Source organism: Pipistrellus hanaki, assembly GCF_964339955.1.
Source record: "Pipistrellus hanaki genome assembly, chromosome: 6".
In the NCBI taxonomy this organism is placed as follows: Eukaryota; Metazoa; Chordata; class Mammalia; order Chiroptera; family Vespertilionidae; genus Pipistrellus; species Pipistrellus hanaki.
The window spans coordinates 32,164,315-32,184,038 of record NC_140508.1 but is presented as its reverse complement, the minus strand read 5'-3'; the positions used below and the strand labels follow the sequence as shown (position 1 = coordinate 32,184,038).

Genomic DNA, 19,724 nt, shown 5'->3' with positions numbered 1-19,724 from the left:
ATATATGATTTCCAGCTGGGCACTATAGTTTATGATGACTGTTTTTCTTATATTTTTATTGCGTTGCCTGTAATTATCACCTCGTGTCTTATTTGCTCAGTTTTCTATGTAACAGCTCCACTTCCTCCCTAAATTCTCTGCAGTCACCTCAGCTTTGTGCTCACTCTAAGGACAGTGTAATGTAATATTGTCCGAGTGCGGTCCCTGGGCCAGCAACATCAGCATCAGCATCACTGGGACCTTGTGAGAAATGTGGATTATGGAGCTCTACCCATGCCTCGCTGGTGAGCCGCTCTGGGGATGGGGCCCAGCAATCTGGTGATGCTGATGGGCTCTCAAGCTTGCGAGCCTCTGTATAATGGTTAAGAGCTTGGATACAAAACCCTAAGGCTGCCAGGATTCAAATCCCAGCCATTCCACTCACTTGTGGCTCAATAGTGCCATTCATAAAATGCAGACAAACCATCTCTCCCACATAGTAGTAAGCTGCATGGTGCTAGGCAGCATGACAAGCTCGTTTCTTCTCAGAGATGGCCTCAAGGCAGCCAGCTCCAGCTTCTGTCCTTCAGTACCCACAAGGCCCTCTGAAGCCCCCCTCCTAGACCCGTGTCAGCTTCTCTTCCCTTAACCCCCTCTGATCCTTGCCTCCCTCTGCTATACCTGCCATAACCCCATGCCACCTCCAGCCCCCAGCCCTCCTCGCTTCCTGCTAACCTTTCACTGCCCATGAGAGCAGTCAGCCCCCTCCCAGTTTCCATCCTCCCACAGTCTTCCCTTCCACCCATCCTTCCCTTCCCAGGCCAGGGCCCCCTGCTTTCCCATGGAACCACCCCCAAAGCTGGTTCTCACCCCCTGAAGTACAAGGATGGGAAGGGGTCACCATTCTGCCTTCTCACTCTGGGACAGTCCTTAGCATAACGTCCTACCTGAGTGTCAACTCTCTCCAACGGCACCGCTGACCACGTGCTTGAAACACTGAGAATGCTTGACCAACCCAAAGTCTTCACCATGGTCCTCAGGTCCCTGCCTCATGACAGGCCCCCACTGCAGCTCCCTTCTCTCTTCTCTCTTCTCTCTTCTCTCTTCTCTCTTCTCTCTTCTCTCTCTCTCTTTCATTTTCCATAGCTCCTCCCAGCGCCCACCATGGTCTCTTTCCTCTGACTCGGAATGCTCTTCTAGTAAATCTGCATCTGGCTGATTCCGTTACTGCAGGCAGGTCTCTCTGCTCAAAGGTCACCTCCTTAGAGAGGTGTCCCAAACCATCCATTTTAAAACAGCACCTACCCTGCGAGCCCTTTCCCTGCTTTATTGTCCTCTGTAAAACTAAGGTGACTTGGAGTCTTGTAATTCCATTATGCCTTATTTTCTGTCAGTCCCTCAAAGGCAGGGAGGGGCCTACTAAAAGGGCCTAAAACCTCACTGTTGCCCTTCCCTTCCTTCTCCATTTCTTCTGTCACTAAATATGGCGCTCCAGCCATCTGACACGTCTGAGGCTCCAGGGTACGGAGGTAGGCATGTTTGTTGAAAATGCTTAGCAGGGAGAGTTGAGCAGGGTCAGGTGGCGTGAAAAGCCTGGGGTCTCAGCTCAAATCCTAGCTGTGTGACTTCCTCCCTCAGTCTCTTCTGCAACATGGAGCTGATGACAGTAACCATATCACAGGATTGGCATGAGAATTCTTTGTTCATTTCTGTGCCTGACAGATAAAAAAAACTTTAGTGAGAGCTGGCTATTAGCCATCCTAAGAATAGGTTACTGCTGGAACTCCAGAAAAATGAAGACAAAAGTGCTCAAGCCAGCAACCCTTTTGCAAGTAGCCGGTCCTTCTCACAGCATACAAAAGGATTTCACACCTTGTGTGTATCCTAGATCTTAAGACCCCGTCTCCCTTAAAAATCAGGTCAGCCCTGGCTGGTTTGGTTCAATGGATAGAGCATCAGTCTGTGAACTGATAGGTCCCAGGTACAATTCCAACCAAGGACACATGCCTGGGTTGCAAGCTTGATCCCCAGTGGGGGACGTGCAAGAGGCAGCTGATCAATGATTCTCTCTCATCACTGATGTTTCTATCTCCCTCTCCCTTCCTCTCTAAACTCAATAAAATATATTTTTTTTAAAATCAGGTCAGCAAACTAACCAGAAGAGAGACTCCACTGGCCCGCTCAACCTACAGGGCCGGTGACTGCAGCAGTGGGCAGCCTTTGGTCCTTCGAAGCTCTAAGTGAAGATATGGGTGTCCCTGGTGGCAGGGTTTTGTTTGTTCACCTTTTACATCAACTTTATTGCAGTATAATATGCACACAATAAAATGCTGTCACCCAGAAAATTGCCTTGTGGCCCTTAGTGGTCAATTCTCACCCCAAAGGTAACCACTGGTATAATTCCTGCCACCATCGCTCAGCGTTGCTTGACTTTACAATAACGGAATCATATATTTTTCCCCCTCCATTTTTAATAGCTTTACAGTATTAAGGTGGAACTGTAAAATTAATGTACACAAACAGCACTTCTTCAAAGTATTGAAGTGTTTTAGCGTGTGTCCCTTGAAACTATTAGCACACAAGAATTTCAAGATAACTAATCCATCACCCTGAAGTTTCCTACACCTCTGTATCCCACCTCTTTCTTCCCACCCCAACTACTGATGTGCTTTATGCCACTACAAACTAGTTTTGAATTTTCAAGAATTCTTTATTAGAATCATCCAGTATGTTCACTTTTGTGTCTGGCTTCTTTTTACTCGGTGTAATTATTTTGATTCATTCATGTTATTGTATCAATACTTCCTTCTCCCCCCCCCCCACCCCCCCAAACAGCATTTCATAGGGTATTTTCCCAATGATTTTTAGAGAGGGTGGGAGGGAGGGGGAGAGCCAGACAGAGAGAAACATTGATGTGAGAGAGACACATGCATTGGTTGCCTCCCACATGTGCCCTGACTAGGACCAGGGATCAAGCCTGCAACCTAGGTACACGCCCTTGACCAGAATTGAACTCAGGAACTTCCAGTCTACAGGCTGACACTATCCACAGTGAGCCAAATCAGCTAGGGCTCCGTTCATTTCTTGATAAACATCAGAGTCCAATTTGGGATTTTTATGGGAAAAGCCACTATAAACATTCTTATGCAGATGTTTTGTGAACATAAATAAATTTTCATTTCTCTTGGAATTGAAATAGCTATGGAATTGCTGGGTCATAGGTAGATGAATAAAAACAAATAAAAACAAAAAAAACTGCCAGATTATTTTTCCCAAAGTGATTGTACAATTTTTACATTCTCACCAATTGGCTGAAGTTTAACATCAATTTTGTTCCTATGACATGGTTTCTGTACTTGTCCCCTCTTCCTTAAATGCCTTTCCGCTAGTTTTAGCATGGCTGGCTTCAGGTCTCAGCTCAGAGGTTATATTCCAAGGAGGCTGTCATAGATTGAATTGGGTCCCTCACCCAACTTCAATGCTACCCAACTTTGCATGTTAAGTTCACAAGTCCCCACTACCTCAGCATGTAACATATTATATTTGGAGATAAAGTTAAAATGAGCTCATTGGGCCTCTAATCCAATATAATTTGTGTCCTAGAGGAAAAAATATCCCAGAAAAGGTTTTGTGAAGGCACGGGCAGAAGGCAGGCCGTCTGTAAACCAAGTAGAGGTCTAGCAGTTCAATACCAACACTTTGACCTTGAACTGCTAGACCCCAGAACTGAGAAAACAAATTTCTGTTAAGCCACCACTCTGGGATTTTATTATGGGCAGCCCTAACAGACCAATACAGAGGCCTTTCCATCCCCATTCTGCAACAACAATAATAAATCCACTTAAGAATCATCAATGAATGCTGAAAGTCTGGTGAAGAACAGGACCGTCTCAAAATATCTTTCCATAAGATGCTTAATAGTTACAAAGGGAAAAACAGTTAACTTTTCTGTGGAGTATCTTGGCAGACACCACCTTAATCAAATGATCAAAGTTAACATCACCAGCATTCGAACAAATCAATATCATGTGCCTCCCATTGTGATACATTGAGAACCCAACTTTCTGCAGTATTCCTGACAAAGTGCATAACCTGAATCTAATCATGAGAGAATGTCAGACAACTCTAAAGTTAGGCACATCTACAAAATAACTCTCCAATACTCTTTAAAAAGCCAAGGTCATGGAAGATGAAGGGCTAAGTGATTGTCTTTCCAGATTAAAGGAAAGTAAAGAGACAGGACAACTAAATGCAATAAGTGATCCTCATTTGGATCCTTGGGAATACCTTAAAGGACATTATTGGGACAATTAGCAAAATTTAAATATGGAAGGTGTATTAAGTAAAAGAATCATATTATTAAAATAGCTGCTTTTGATAATTGTACTGAGATTATGCACGAGAATGTCCTTTTTCTCAGGAAATACACACAGAGCATATGGTGATAAAAGGACATGATGTCTGAAACGTACTCTAAAATGATTTAGGTCCTAAATTCTAGGAGAAAAACAAAATTCATGTTTTACACACATATATACACAAGAGAAATGCGATAGTGAGAACGTAGCAAAATATAACAATTTGTTATTCTGGTTGAAAAGTATGAGAATTCTTTACTAGTCTTGCAATTTACACATAACGTTGAAATTTTATATACAAAAGTCTTTAAGTGATCACACTATTGCAATGGCCTGTCCCCAATCCTCAGGTACTCCTTAGCTTATTCTTTTTCTCCATTACACTTCTTGTCCAAAGCTATACTGTGTCTTTATTTTTTTATACTGTGTCTTTAATAATACCAATTTTTTTGTGTGCAAGGCCCTGTCCTGTTCTAAGTGCTTTAATAGGATAAGCTCAGTGAATCCTACCACTACTGTTCTTATCTTACAGATGAGGAATGGAGACACAAGAAAGCTATTAACTTGCCCAAGGTGACCTACTTGATTTGTCTCACATGGCACAGGACCTCAATTAAGGTACAAACTGTGGTTCGCTGCTCTTTAGCGACTGAGGAGGGAGCCTAGTACATTACAGGAATTTGGTTAAGTATCTGCAGGTTCAGTTAACAAATATGGGGCATTTACTAAGGCATTGGGGTACAAAGCGGTGAACACAATATTTAAAAATCCATGCAACCCTGGAGGTAAGTCTCAGTCTACCCAATGTTGCAGGAAAGGAAAGTGAGGCTCCAATCTGAGAAAGGATTTACCCAAGATAAAGGGATTATTGGGAGGCCCGGTGTGAATCTCAACCCAGTCCGGGCGGTCCCCAGGAAGAAGCTATTATAAATCCAAAATCAAACCGAATAATCTCGTCAACCAATTAGCATTTATTACGCGCCCCCAGAGTGCAGACCATCCTCGCTCCGCACGGGCGAAGAGAGCGGAGGCGGAGGAGGCTGGGGGACCCGGGGGCCGCGGCGGGTCGGGTCGCGGGAGTTTGGCGCCGACGTTTGGAGGCCGGCGGCGCTCGCCTGTGATTGGGCCGCGTCTGCGGCTGCTCCGTCGACCCCGGCGAGACACCGCTCGGCTCGCAGCTCGGCCGGCCGGCCGGCCTCCGGGGAATGGGCCACCAGGAGCCCCCGCCGGCCCGGGCGCCCGCCGGAGGAGGGGCTTCTTCCGCGAAGAGGTTATGTAAAGGGCTCAGCTGGAGCGAGCACGTGCAGCAGAGCCGCGGCCTCTCCCCGCCGCGCGCCGCCGTCGTCTCCGGGGCAGCGCCCGGCTCCGGCGCACGCCCAGCGCGCTCCATCGGCTCCCGCGTGGCCCGGTACCGAAGGCAGCCCGGGTCGGGAGCGGACCATCCTCCCCAGCCCGAGACCCCCGGGGGGAAGCCGGCCGTGCGGAAGTGGAGGGGCTCGGGCCAGGTAAGGGCGGGTGCGGAGGGAAAGGGAGCGCTAAGGCTGGCGCCGTCCCCGCCGCCTCGGGGGCTTGGGAAGGGCGCTGGGCCCCGGGCCTAGCGCACTCAGGCCGGCGAAGTTTTTTTAAGCCGACGCCCGCCACCCTCTTGCCCTGGAGACGTGAGTCTGTGTGCGCCGCTCGGCTCGGACTTAATTCAATGGACGGTTTACACGCCGGAGAACACTGGGCGGGAAACGGGGGGAAGGGGGATCCCACAGGGAGGCGCGCAGGAAAAAAAGATTTCCGCAGTCTGAAATGCTTCTAAGGCGATTGTAGTAGCGTGTAAAGTCTGTGAGGACTTGTTTCTCCTACTCCTAGGCGATAAGTTAGCTGGGAAGGTGGTGGGGGTGCTCCTTTCCTCTCCGGTTCCCCTCCGCGCCTCGGCCTGTGGTTTCGTCTTTCCCGCTTTCCCCGCCCCTCCCCGGTCCCAGCAGCCGCGGCGGCTTCCGTCTTAAAGGGGCCGCAGCAGCGGCCGGAGGAGGGAGGAGGAGGAGGAGGAGGAGGTGGGGCGCCTTCTGGCCTGCGCTCCCAGCCTCCCTCCCCGCCTCGGCCTGGTCGTTGAACCGATTCTTTCGCCCACAGGTCCCAAGCCAAGCACCCGCTCCTCCGCGTCCCGGGGCCGGACGGAGGAGGGATGAGGCAGGGGGGGCCCGGGCAGCGCCGTTGCTGCTCCCCCCGCCGTCCGCAGCAGCCATGGAAACGGGGACGGCGGACGGCGCCCGCCGAGGTACACAAAGCCCCGAGAGGAAAAGGCGAAGCCCAGTGCCGCGGGCGCTCGGCGCGAAGCTGAGGCCAGCGGCTGCGGCCCAGGCCATGGATCCGGTGGCGGCCGAGACGCCCGGCGAGGCCTACCTGGCCCGGCGGCGGCGGCGGCCGGAGGAGGGGGGCGGCGGGTCCGCGCAGCCGCGCTACAGCCTGTTGGCCGAGATCGGGCGCGGCAGCTACGGCGTGGTGTACGAGGCGGTGGCCGGGCGCAGCGGGGCCCGGGTGGCGGTCAAGAAGATCCGCTGCGACGCCCCGGAGAACGTGGAGCTGGCGCTGGCCGAGTTCTGGGCCCTGACCAGCCTCAAGCGGCGCCACCAGAACGTGGTGCAGTTTGAGGAGTGCGTCCTGCAGCGCAACGGCCTGGCCCAGCGCATGAGCCACGGCAACAAGAACTCGCAGCTCTACCTGCGCCTGGTGGAGACCTCGCTCAAAGGTAGGAGCCCGGCCCGGCGGGGCGGGGCGGGGCCCGGACCCGCTGCTGTGGGCGCCTCGGCCAGAAGTGACCCGGGGACCACTCACTAGGTGCTGTCACCCTGGACCCAGACACACCCTCCTCTCCGGGCCCTGCCATGGGGGCCCACGTCTGGGCCGTGGACCTAGAATAGTTAGTCCCTGGGACGGACGTTAACTGGTATTTTCATAACAAGCGCTCGCTAAGTTCTAATCATTGTCCTAATAAGTGCTCGGTATGTGCGAGCCATTCTTAGTAAAGGACTAGGACTTTTAAGATCAGGCGGGGAGTGGAGAGGGTTGGGCTCAGGGTTGGTGGAAGAAGTGTAGAAACCTCCCTCCCCCCTCATTCTCTAGGACCTCTCTTTTCCCCTCCCTGTCTGGTTCCACATAGCCTCACAGCCCTCTCCCCCAACTCCACGCCCCCAGCTCTTGCTTCCTAGTCTTCCTTTTCTTGTGAGACCACCAGCCCTCCTTCGTCCCAGGGCAGTCAAGCAAGCTGTCGGTTTCCTGGCCAAGTCCTCTGGGGCCAGTGGAATAATAACCCCCCAGGTGGGCCCAGAGCTCTCGCACAACAATATCTAACATCTTTCTCGCCTACTTTACAATCTTAAACGACTTCTTAATCCTCTGAGGCTGGCATGGAAGTGGTTCTATTTATAGGAAAGACTGGGCTCCGTGAGGCAGGGGGCTTTGCCCTCCTAGGGAGGGAGTTCACCCCGGGTTCTCAGTGCTCACATGTCTTGCTGGTGCTAACGGAAGTCAAGGGCCTGTTCAGAGAGGAGAGGGCCATGGGCTAGAAGGGTCTGAGGTATAATCCGAGTACCAACTATGTCCTAATGGTCTTCCAGAAGTGACTTTAGATAATAGTTCTAAAAGTCCTCCCTTTTCTATAAATGTTGAAATTAATGATTAGACATGAACAAGGATTGTTAATCAGTTTATAAGGGAAGTCACTATATTATTGCTGGTTTCTTTACAAGCTTTTTCATAGATCAAGTGTTGTGAATCCAGATTTGCCTTGATTCAAGGCCTAGATCCTTTCAAATTGGCGATGGTGCCCTCCATACCCCAGGATGAACCTTTAGGAATGGGAAGGATTTGGGGTGGGTGTGGATAGGGCGTTTTGTTTGAAATTTTTGCCTGACTTTAAGATCTTACAAACTCATCCCAAGAGAACTCCTTGTCCCATTTCAAGTCATTGTTTGACTGTGGGTTGAGGGACATGATGAATATCACCAGGGGTCCTTTTTCATAATAGGCTTCACTTTATATGAAGTGAAGCCTATTATGAAAAGCACCCCTTTCCCCCAGAGTGAATATATTTATTTTGAAAAGATTTTCCAGTAGATTCTTTTAGCTCACCTATATTTTATAAGCCCTTTACTCTCAGACCCCTTTCTCTGAAATGAGTGGTCTGGTCATTAGTCTCTGGTTAACCAGAAGCCTTACTGATGTATTCTATACACTGGTGCGGTAGGTCAAATCCCAGGTCAAGGGGGCAATTTGCATACTATGCTTTTATTATATAGGATGCTTACAATAGAGTAAACTAAGGGGAAAATGTTAAAATCATAAGGAAGAAAACGTTTACAGTATTAGTTGAAAAAAAATCGGCATATACAGTTCAAGCCCTTGTTCAAGAGTCAGCTGTACACTATTAAAACTTTCTCCACCTGGAGAATTTGTCACAGCTCCAGAGTAAACAGTGGTTGATGCCGTGGGCTTTGGAGTTAAACTCACTTTTACCATGGCTGTCTGAACTGATTGCATGGGACTTGGGACAAGTTGTTTCAAAGCTGTGGGGAGCATGCCTTCATCCCTAAGATGACATAGGGCTGCTGTGCAGCCTGAGAGTGTCACTAAGTGTTCTTGATGAGGAGGACTTCATGGCCTCAATAAGTTTAGGCTATATTTTGAATCATCTGCCATCATCCCCTTTGAGATTGCCAGTGTTCTTGTTCAAGTCTCCCAAGCTCGTTTGATTATGAACATACCCTATTTCCAAGTTGACAGAAACACTGCTATTTTCTTTTGCGAACTAAAACAGCTATGGAAATGAAGTATGTTGTTTTAGGTCACTTACTAATGTGTTCCTTTCAGCATTTGGAGTGTTGATATAGGAGCTTCTATCATGGGTCAGGTAATGTTCTTGACTCGGAGATGGAGCACTGAAGTTAACATTGCCTCGACTTAATGAAGCTCACATTGAAATTTAGATGTCAAGTGTTAATTTAGAAAGCAGTAAATAGGCACCCAGGGTTTTTTGTTTATTTGTCCTTTGCTATTAATATTAAAGTGGAGAACAATTTTTGCTATAAATATTTAAAGTGGAAAACAAATACTCAGATTACCCCCTTTTCCTGGCTTCAGCTTCCAAAGTTTAGCAGTCTTACTCTGCCGCGTGGTGCTGACTTTACAACATCCTGATATTCAGGAATGTTAGAGCTGGAAGGAATCTTAGAGATAATCTGGTTCAGCTGTCATTTAAGTAGAAAATCCTTTGTAGCCACCTTTTCCCAGTCTTCAGCAATTTAGGATAATTTTGAAACAGAACAAAAAGGGTTAATCTGCCTTAAGGTCTCAATTGAACCAAATCTGCTTCCAGGCATACCTCCTCCAATAGGTGTGGTTCCACATCATCACAATGAGGCCAGTCATTTATTTGCTAGTGGAAGGTCTTCAGTTGGTTAAAAAAAAAAACAAAGGGGGGGGCGGTGAGGGGAGTGACACACACAATAAACGAGGTACGCCTGAACTTTATACTTTTAATCTCTCTAGTTATTTAGTTCACTGTATTTTACAAGCTCTTCACTTCATTCTCAGACTGTCTCCTCCTTCACTATGGTTAATGAAGGCCTGGACTTGTCCTAGAGGAACTTAATTTGGGAAGTTTGAGGACCTGTAGAAGACTTCAATTCTAATCACGTCACAGGAGGAAAAAGCAGGCTGGCTCATTAACAGGGGCTTCCTATATATTGTAAAGCATCAACAGGAAGTCAGAAGTTGCTGGAGAAGGTGGGCTTGAAAGGAGGGAGCCTAGGACCACGTGGGTAGGTAGTGAAGAGAGAAGGGGAATCTTTTATTTCACGGTTGAGCCAAAGAGAGTAGTGTTTCCCCTAGCATTAGGATCAGCTCTCCAGTGAATGCTCAGAGGCATTTCTGTAGTCTGAACAAATTATTTCGCCATATAAATCCAGTATCCAAAAGGAGAGGGCAACTTTTAAATTCACTTCTTGGTGTTTTCCAGTCTTGTTTAATAAACTTGTGTGCCTGTCCTTTTCTCTCTGAACAAGTCCTACCCAGAGCATTACTTAGATAACAGCCCCGCAGAGTCCATCATGGTCTTAGGTGTCCCCCTGGCCTCTGTTTCACAGGGAAGGAAACTGAAGCCCATAAAAGCACAGGACTTGCCCCAAAGGAGTTAGTGGTGACATTTGGGTGAGCCTCCAGGCTTTTAAACACCAGATTAGCAATCCTGTAAATTATTTGGTTAATGAGTTGGTATCTTTATTTAACTTTTAAATACTTTTTACAAAAAGGAGTTAAGGCATCAACAGTTTATTTTTATGTCCTTGTTTCCTTTGCTAAAGCACCTAAAGCTAAATTCATGATTACTGCCACTTGGAAGACAGCAGGCCAGCCTTGAGTGTAAAACTCGGAAATTTCTCTTAAAGTGTACATTGATGCTAAGAATAAAACAAACAAACAAAAATACAGGACAAAATCTCAAGCTCATAAACCAAATTAGAAAGCTAGGAACCTAGCTTATCCAAACTTGGTAAACAGTAGCTCTGCTTTTCCAGTTATTTGATGTTTGTTGCTCTTGGGATACCTTTAGGTCCATGGTCGGCAAACCGTAGCTCGCGAGCCACATGCGGCTCTTTGGCCCCTTGAGTGTGGCTCTTCCACAAAATACCACAGCCTGGGTGAGTCTATTTTGAAGAAGTGGTGTTAGGAGAAATTTAAGTTTAAAAAATTTGGCTCTCAAAAGAAATTTCAATCGTTGTACTGTTGATATTTGGCTCTGTGGACTAATGAGTTTGCCGACCACTGCTTTAGGTGGCTTGACATGGGTGGGAATCGCAGCCCTTGGGAGACAGCCTTGTCTGTGCACTGATGCCCCGTGAGAGCTGTGAGCCAGGCACTGTATTAGTAGAGGCAACACAGTTTCCTCTTTTGGACAGAAGACATCTGCCCACATGATCCCAGCGGAAGGTCTGGTGATGGGTATCCCAGAAAACAGTAGAGGTCCCCTATGGGAGTTCAGAGGCAAGGGGAGACGGGGAAGGGAGTAGGCTTTAGTAAGCTGTGGGGGAGGGGGGTACAGCGAGGGGAGGGAGACCAGGGTCTTAGCAGTGGATTGTTAGTCAGCCTGCAAACTCCCCCCAGCCTGTTGATTGGGGAAACCTTAGGCTCAGTACCAGGCCACCAGTGCCAGGCCTCTAGAACAGTGGTGGCCAACCTCAAGGAGTGGTCCATGGACCACTGGCTGGGGACCAATGCTCTAGAAAGCAGCTCTGAATTCTCTCCTGTGCTTGGGGTCTCAGAGTCTAGAAAGTCCTCCAGGGAAGGCAGAGAGCTGAATGGTGGTCTTTGGCTTTCATGACAGTGACTTTATGACAGTGGCATAGATAAAAGGCAACATTTAGGGGCCTTGCAAATTAATGGAATACAGTAGAACACTAGTGTTTACTTGGAGTCAGGAGGTGTTGGTCCCAGTTTCACACTGTTAATAAGAGCTAAAACTTACTGATTGCAGTGTGCCAGGTCTGTTCTAAAGGTTTTACACCTGTTAACTGATCCATTCCTCAACACCACCCTTTGAAGTCAATACTGTGATTATCCCTGCTTCACAGGTGAGACAACTGAGGTTTTAACAGCTGTGTTGTTGCACTCTTGGGACAGGTGGCTTGAGTTCTTAGCGGTTCTGTTCTGGATCGTTAAAATGGGCATAAGCATATTTCACACAGAAACCAATGGCTACTATTTGTTTTTAATTATATATTAGTATTTCTGGCACTGCGGATTTCTGTCGGTGCCTTCTCTAAATGTCTCAGCTGCCAGGCACCCTTTACCTCCTTTCTGGTCTATTCTTGAATGTCTTGGGACAACCAGACAGACTTCTCTCCTGCTACCAACCAGCTGCCTTCCTTTTGTGTGCATTGGGGATTTTAGATCCCAGCCCCAGGAGATAGAAACAACACTTACTTGAGAGCTTTGGTTAATTGGGGTTGCATTGGGTAGGGCTTTTTATAGTATGTAAAAACTCAAGGAGAGCTTAGCTTCCTAATAGAACATCAGTTTATTTTTACAACAATATGATATGGCCTTTGGGGTCCTTATTGCCAGGAGCCCTAGTTAGTGATTCTCAAATTCTGGATGTCTTTTAAGTTACATAGCTGCATGCCCTATTCATAGGCCTTAGACATTTGCCCAGGGTCACATGGCCATGGAGGTGGAAGAGGGGGGATGGTGCTGACTGCAGACCTAGCTGTCTCCTTGATTTTTCAGATTCTGTGGGTTCATGAATTGCTTCTGTAAAATGTGGTTTCTCCGGCAGCCACCCTACGGGGTCCATTCTCTAGTGCACAATGACATTTGACTAATCTTAAAAAGTATTTTGAACACACCCTGCTGTGTTGACACTGGATCTCCCCACCCTCAATGTCTTACAGTAACAGCCCAAGGTCATTGAGACTGGGACGAGAGGTTGGTCTATAAGCTCATCTTTTCCTTGGGAAGACATGCTGAACTGGGTCCTTGTCTTGGGCAGCTTCTCAGAATGAGGTCTTTAGCTCTGCCACTTCCGTAACATGTTAATGTGTAATTCTTAACTAATCAAGAACAGGGATAGCTGTAGTCAACAAATTCAAACTACATTTTTCTAGTGTCCTTTCTAACCCGTTTTCTTTAATATTATAATTTTACATATTTTTTTTAACTTGATTTGTTTTTAAAGTAAATCTTGTTGAAATATAACTGGCCTTTTAAAGCATTTAACGATAATCATAAAATTAGCTGTTAATTACTCGTGGATAGTTGTTTCCAATGCTTCCCTTTTACTGAGCTGTATGGAATACCAGTTCTGGTTGTTTTTGGTGCTTGGTGTATCTTTTTTGTTACTGTTGATGGTAGGGGATTTTGTTTGTTTTTTGTCTTTTTGGTACTCTTCATTAGAATAAATTGCTTGAATGGGATTTTTATGTCAAATGGATTGAGCATTTTTAAGATCTGTGACACATATGCTGATCTAGCATCTCAGCATATTTAAAATCATAATTAGTTTTTTATTGAAAAATGAACCTGAATCGGACTGGATGAATAATCATTAAACTCCTTGGCAGCATCCTGTACATAAGAGTCTACTTAACAAGGAGCTTGGGTCAAAGTGGAAATAAAACATGTAGGTGTTAAATTGTGCTACTGGCACTAAGAGGCATAGTGGAGCTCACAATTAGAATACAGGCTAGCTGGCTATGAAGCCATAGGCAAGTTATTTAATCTTTTAAGGCTTAATTTCCTCATCTGTGACAGGAGATGTAATTATCTTCTAAGTAGGTAGGGGTTTGGCGTAAGAAGTAGAGGATTGGCTAGAGTCCTCTCTGAATTCTTCCTGTCCATCAAAAAACCTTCAAGACCTCATTCTCCCATCTCCTTTTCACCCCTTCCTTGGCAGTCATCACTTCTTTGGCTTTCAAAACCTCCTGGTGAGTATTTCAACTCTAACTCCTTATACTTCCAGAGGGAACTGTTTCATCAATTCTCAGACATGCTCTTTCACGTGTTAACATCTCTGAAGTCAGAACTCAGCTTTGTCAATGGCCTACCATGGTGTTGTCAGCAGCCTGTCGATCTTACTTAAATGGCATGTCTTAAAATCAATGATTTCTTAGGTTCAATAAGCAGTATCTTTTCTAAAATCAAGAACTTTTAGTTACTTCCCATGTCTTCCAGTTGAACTTCTAATCCTTTTGTCTGCCAAATACCATTTCTCGGGACCTGACTCCAGCTTCATCTCCAGGCTCATTTGTGACTATCTCCTACTGCAGCTCTCCTGATTATCCCAGCTTTCTTGGGTCCTTCGCTGCAAACTCACACCCCACTGTGCTCTGCTCACTCTCTTCATCCTGGGAGACACAGCTCAGGGACTCTGCTTGCAATGATTCTCATCCTGCCTCTCCTCCCACCTTTTCCTGCTCCTCAGGCAGAATGACACCCTATTTCATGTTCTCAGGCTTACTACCTCTAAACAGTGTCCAATGAGATGAGACAGCTTACATAATGAACCTTTAAAACAGTGCCTGCAATCCAGTGGACTCTCAAAGGTTAACTTACCTTGAATCCTTACAGCCTCCAAATAACATTCTTGCTATTTTCTTTCCCTCTGGGAAGCTAAATTTTTAACTCTCATTCATCTTATAGAACTGTCTGATTATACCAAACAAGGGAATTATAAAACTTAAGTCAAGTTCATTTTCTTTCTATCAGTTCAAAAAAATTGTAAATTTCGTTTGGGGATTCTGCCAGTTGCTGCATGTGCTATTCCAATTACACATCCTGAAACTGGGGAAATCACCACAGGCTGGCTCGGGGACCCACTGGGACCACTGTGAGATGGACCTGTGCTAAAAGCTCATGGATCACCTGACCTCTGTAAGCCCGACTGGCGAACCCCAGTGACATTTTGGGGCCCAGGGATTAGTGTCATTTCAGAACAAGTGTTTGGTAATTCCACAAAAGATTCCCTTCTCCCAAATCAATCACTTTGGTAAATTCTAAGACTAGGGCCTTGGCTGCTCAGAAAAGGAAAGTTACTTGGGAGATCAAGCAAGTGTAAGGTTGGTATTCAAGCTGGTCCCATAAAGTACATGCAGATTTAGGGAGAGGATGCTTTTTAAATAGAGATCACTTAACAAAAATTGTGGTCTGGTCTAGCTATGGGTTTGGCTATAGGCCTGTGAAATGTGATATGGAATCATGGACTTTCATTTTCTGATCTGTTTCATCTTTTGCCTAACACATGGCCGGCAGCACCAGGATTGTTGAAATCAGTGGCTTCCTAGGATTAGGCTGAGATCTGGTAGGAATGGTGATGTTAGTGGTAGGCAGGATGTGCTGCCCCAAAGTATCTTACACTTGGAAAAATGTATTTCATGCCTGTGACTAAACTCACAGTAATATGTGGAGCAGGTGTCGTTTCCATTTGGTAGATTACAAGATTGAGGCTCAGAGAGGTTCAGGGATTTGCCCAGAGTTCTAGCCATCATGCCTCAGTCTCTCCATGTTTTCCTTTGAACCAAGAAACCACTCAGTAAACCCATGGGACTCCTTGCCTTCTGGTCTGTGCTCTTCCTGCTACTTCAGCTTGGCCTGCTTCTCGAGAGAAATAAATGAATGGAGTGCCCCTCCACCTTGCTGTGAGGTAACAGAGAGGCCCAGGTAGGCAATCTGCCTGAAGGGAAGGACTGGAAGTCTGACCAGTCTCTTCATTTTTATTTATTTTTTAGTGGGCTGCTGGGGACTCCACCTAAAAACATCTTCAGCTTCTCCTGTGAAATAAGCCTGTGCAAAGAAGTACTTTTTGTCTCTAGGACAAGTAGTTGCGTTCCCCAGTTTTCCATTCTGTCATGCTCATGGATGCTGTGTCTGATTCTAAAAATGTTTCTTCCTCTCCAGTGCTTTCCTCTCAATAAACAGTCCCCACCACCACCACGAAGCCTCTCCTAAGCTTAGCTCACTTCCGAGTCTCTTCAGTCTTGGGTCCCATCTGCCCCACCCATTCACTCACTTAGGGTACTTTTTTCTTTCCCTGGATTCTCAAAACCTGGACTTACATTGTAGTCTGTTTTGCAGACTTGTTTTCTTTTTACTTCAGTTGCCATAGTTCCCAACTTTGTATATAAAATAATCACTCCCCACCCTTTCTTTCCCCACTGTTTCATTGAAAAAGTTGCACTGTTTTCTGATGGGGCCTTTGCAGAAGGGATCTGATGGTTTTTTAAATGTTTTCTTTTCTGGCTCTACCACCAGCAGACATTTCTTGCCCCTCTTTATGAGTTTTTATTCTGGAGTCTAGTTTGATTCAGGATTCAGATCACCACTTTCTTTTATAGATAAAGAGCCTCAGCCCACTAGAGCCGATGACCTAGAAAGAGGATTATGTGATGGGAAACAACTGATTTAAAAAAAGAAAGAAACCCATCTGCCCTAAACTGGTTCTACCTGTATTACTTTGATTGTGAGTGATTAAACAAACAAATTATATAATTACAGGGGAAATAAGTCCTGTCAGATCATGGTCAGAAACCTAAGGGTTTTGCCTTGCCAATTTTATTGCCTTAACCTAGAACTCCTAAACCATTGGCTTTGGTAAACTGTGTGCTCTGGTACTTTGGGTGCCATTTGGGTTAGAAGGGGGCAGGATATCCTGGATCACTATTTCTCTTTATAATGAAGTAGAGTAAATAACTAGTAAAAAGAAACCTTGCAGGAGAGGCTGTGTATAACCCTCGCTTTTAGTGAATGGAGATACCATACTGGGGATCATAGGACTTGTCCTTAGGCCCTGACATAGTCATGAATGACCCATGTGGCCACCTTGGGCAGTCCCAGCCTCATCAGCTAGGTAAGACATCTGTCTACTTGAGGCTTAACTTCTGGGGCACTAGTATTGTAGTTACCAAATAACTTCACATAAGGGCACCGTGGGTGGAGGTGGAAGACTACATAGAGGGAGTAAATAATGATGGAAAAAATAAAAAGATAGTAACTTAAAAAAAAAGAATATTAGGATTTGTGTGGAGATGCCAGTCACCAGCTTTTATGGTTCAAAAGGAAAGATGGAAAGAAAAGAGCTGGAGTTTAAAGCTAACACACTCCACCTATACATCTACTTCAGTCTCCACTGTTTCCACCAGACTTCCTATTTATACCTCTAGTTCATTTGTTTTTGTTCTGTTAATCCATTCCATCTCTCAGCCTAGAATTCCCTTCTTTCTTCTCCCTGCTGATGTACAGCCTGTCCTTTAGGGATAACTTAAGTCTTGTCCCTTCTCATATCTTTAGATCTGGCAACTCCTACCCACCTTTGAAATAGTGGTAATCTTCTTTAAATCAAGCTTCATTGGAGATGGGAGTGTTGTGTACTCACTGTGATAGGCACATGGTGGGCTAGCAGAAAACTGATGAGTTGGAGTGTGCCTCTGGAATAAACAGAATTGTAGGGCAGTTCTAGATGTATTGTCAAGAATCAGCATACGTTAATAAAGAAGGGAGGGAAGGTCATTTGCTTGGCATGGAGTAACAAACATTTGACAATCTTCTCACATGCTTTGCCTTGTCTCACCAGCAGCCCTGGGAGGTATGGGTGGTATGATGCCTCGTTGGAGACAGTATAAAGAAATGGAATGGTTTTGCAGTCAACTGGATTTGAGTATGAATTCTAAGTCTCTGAGCCACAGGTTCTTCATTTTATAGGATGAAGCTGTTTCCTTCTACCTCCTTAGGTAGTGGTAAACATTAAGTTGAATGTGAAGTGCCAGTGTAGGCACTCTGTAAGTGGTTACATGTGGCCATTTACAGGTGAAGAAGCAGAAGTAGAAACATGGAAAGGTAAACTACATTGCCTCCTGGCTGTTCACGCAGTCAGCAGTAAACCAGAGTCACAACTCAGGCACCCTTAACTCCAAATCCAGGTGCTTGATGCCAGTCCCTGCAGCCTGTGTCATGTTTTGTCCCTTCTCATCCTGTGTGAGTAGAGATGGGCTGGCTGTGTAGAGTTGGCTCATGCCAATTTTACTAGTCCTCCTGGATTGGAGCAGTTGTCACCACTGTCACTCTTAACTTTAATAGACTGCATTCCTGTAGCCTAAAGGTGGTGTGAATATGCCCATCTCACTCAAGCTCTTTCCGGTCTTCCTTTGATTTAGGAGAAAGGATCCTGGGTTATGCTGAGGAGCCCTGTTATCTCTGGTTTGTCATGGAGTTCTGTGAAGGTGGAGACCTGAATCAGTACGTCCTGTCCCGGAGGCCGGACCCAGCCACCAACAAAAGCTTCATGCTACAGCTCACAAGCGCCATTGCCTTCCTGCACAAAAACCACATCGTGCACAGGGACCTAAAGCCAGACAACATCCTTATCACGGAGAGGTCTGGCACCCCCATCCTCAAGGTGGCAGACTTTGGACTAAGCAAGGTCTGTGCTGGGCTAGCCCCCCGAGGCAAAGAGGGTAATCAGAACAACAAAAATGTGAATGTGAATAAGTACTGGCTGTCCTCAGCCTGCGGCTCAGACTTCTACATGGCCCCTGAAGTCTGGGAGGGACACTACACAGCCAAGGCTGACATCTTTGCCCTGGGCATTATCATCTGGGCAATGATAGAAAGAATCACTTTCATTGACTCTGAGACCAAGAAGGAGCTCCTGGGGACCTATATCAAACAGGGGACTGAGATCGTCCCTGTTGGTGAGGCGCTGCTAGAAAATCCAAAGATGGAGTTGCACATCCCCCAGAAACGCAGGACTTCCATGTCTGAGGGGATCAAGCAGCTCTTGAAAGATATGTTAGCTGCTAACCCACAGGACCGGCCTGATGCCTTTGAACTTGAAACCAGAATGGACCAGGTCACATGTGCTGCTTAAAATTCAGGGCAAAGCACCTTGGTTGTTTTTAAACTAGGTGAGTGTACTCTTTTTGTTGTGCATGCAGTCTTCCTGGACTGGATTTTTTACCCCGGGCTCTGGGGCGGGGCCCTTATGGATTTGGGAAATGCAGGATCGAAGAGATCTAAGTGCTTGTTATCAAAGATCCCCAAAGTCTTGATGAGGAGATAAGTGGGATTATTTGAGTGTGAGTTGGAATGTCTAGAGACGTTTTCCGAGTGGAGTTGCATTGGAGTTGAGTTCTTAACATTTCCTAGAAACATTTTCTCATTAATTAATAAAGGCTTACTGTAGAAAATGTACAAAAAGGTAACGGGCAATTTTTTTCAGGGGATAAATGCCATCCCTAATTGTATCCCTCCTACTTCCACATCCACTTCTACAGAGTTGACCATGCTGGGGTTAGTTAACAGTTTTGTCTCCTGCTCTTTCATTCCATGCTAATCTGAGCATTTCCCCAGGTCATACTTTGCAAGTATGGATTTCATCATATGTACCATAATATAGCCATTTTCCTACTCTAGATATCAGATGGTTTTTCCATTTTATACACTATAAAGACTGTAAGTATTCTTACCTGGAAGGCTTTGCTTAGGTAAATTATTCCCCACATTCATTGTGAGCTTTCCCTTGTCAAGTATTGTGCTAGGCTCTGGGGTAACAGTGGTAAGCAACACCAGAAATTTGCCCCCATCCTCAGGAAATTTGCAGCTTAGTTGGGGAGAGAAACAGTACTCAATATTTATCATAGTTTTCTCTGCAACGAAGGAGAAGAGTTAAGGAAAACTGACCTTTCAGGGGATGGTGGCCAGAGGCAAGAGTAGGAAATTGGGGGCAAGGAGGACCATTCCAAATAGGAGACCTAGTCCCTCTGCAAAGAACCTGCAGCCAGAGGGACCTCAGCACATTTGAGAGACTCCACCAATTTGGGTGAGTGGAGACCAATTGGATCAGTTTTAATCACCCTA

At 46.1% G+C, this 19,724-nt stretch overlaps 1 protein-coding gene across 1 annotated transcript in view; it reads left to right on the top strand.

Annotated features, from left to right (window-relative positions):
- The first annotated feature begins 4,654 nt into the window (after window positions 1–4,654).
- STK35 (serine/threonine kinase 35) overlaps window positions 4,655–19,724 on the top strand; it is a 40,778-nt gene continuing 25,708 nt past the window's right edge. Inside the window, exons 1-3 of the mRNA XM_084886893.1 lie at window positions 4,655–5,842; window positions 6,459–7,074; window positions 18,023–18,772. Coding sequence (XP_084743019.1) covers window positions 5,543–5,842; window positions 6,459–7,074; window positions 18,023–18,735 — 1,629 coding nt within the window. The 5' untranslated portion in view covers window positions 4,655–5,542 and the 3' untranslated portion in view covers window positions 18,736–18,772. The remainder of the gene's footprint in view (window positions 5,843–6,458; window positions 7,075–18,022; window positions 18,773–19,724) is intronic.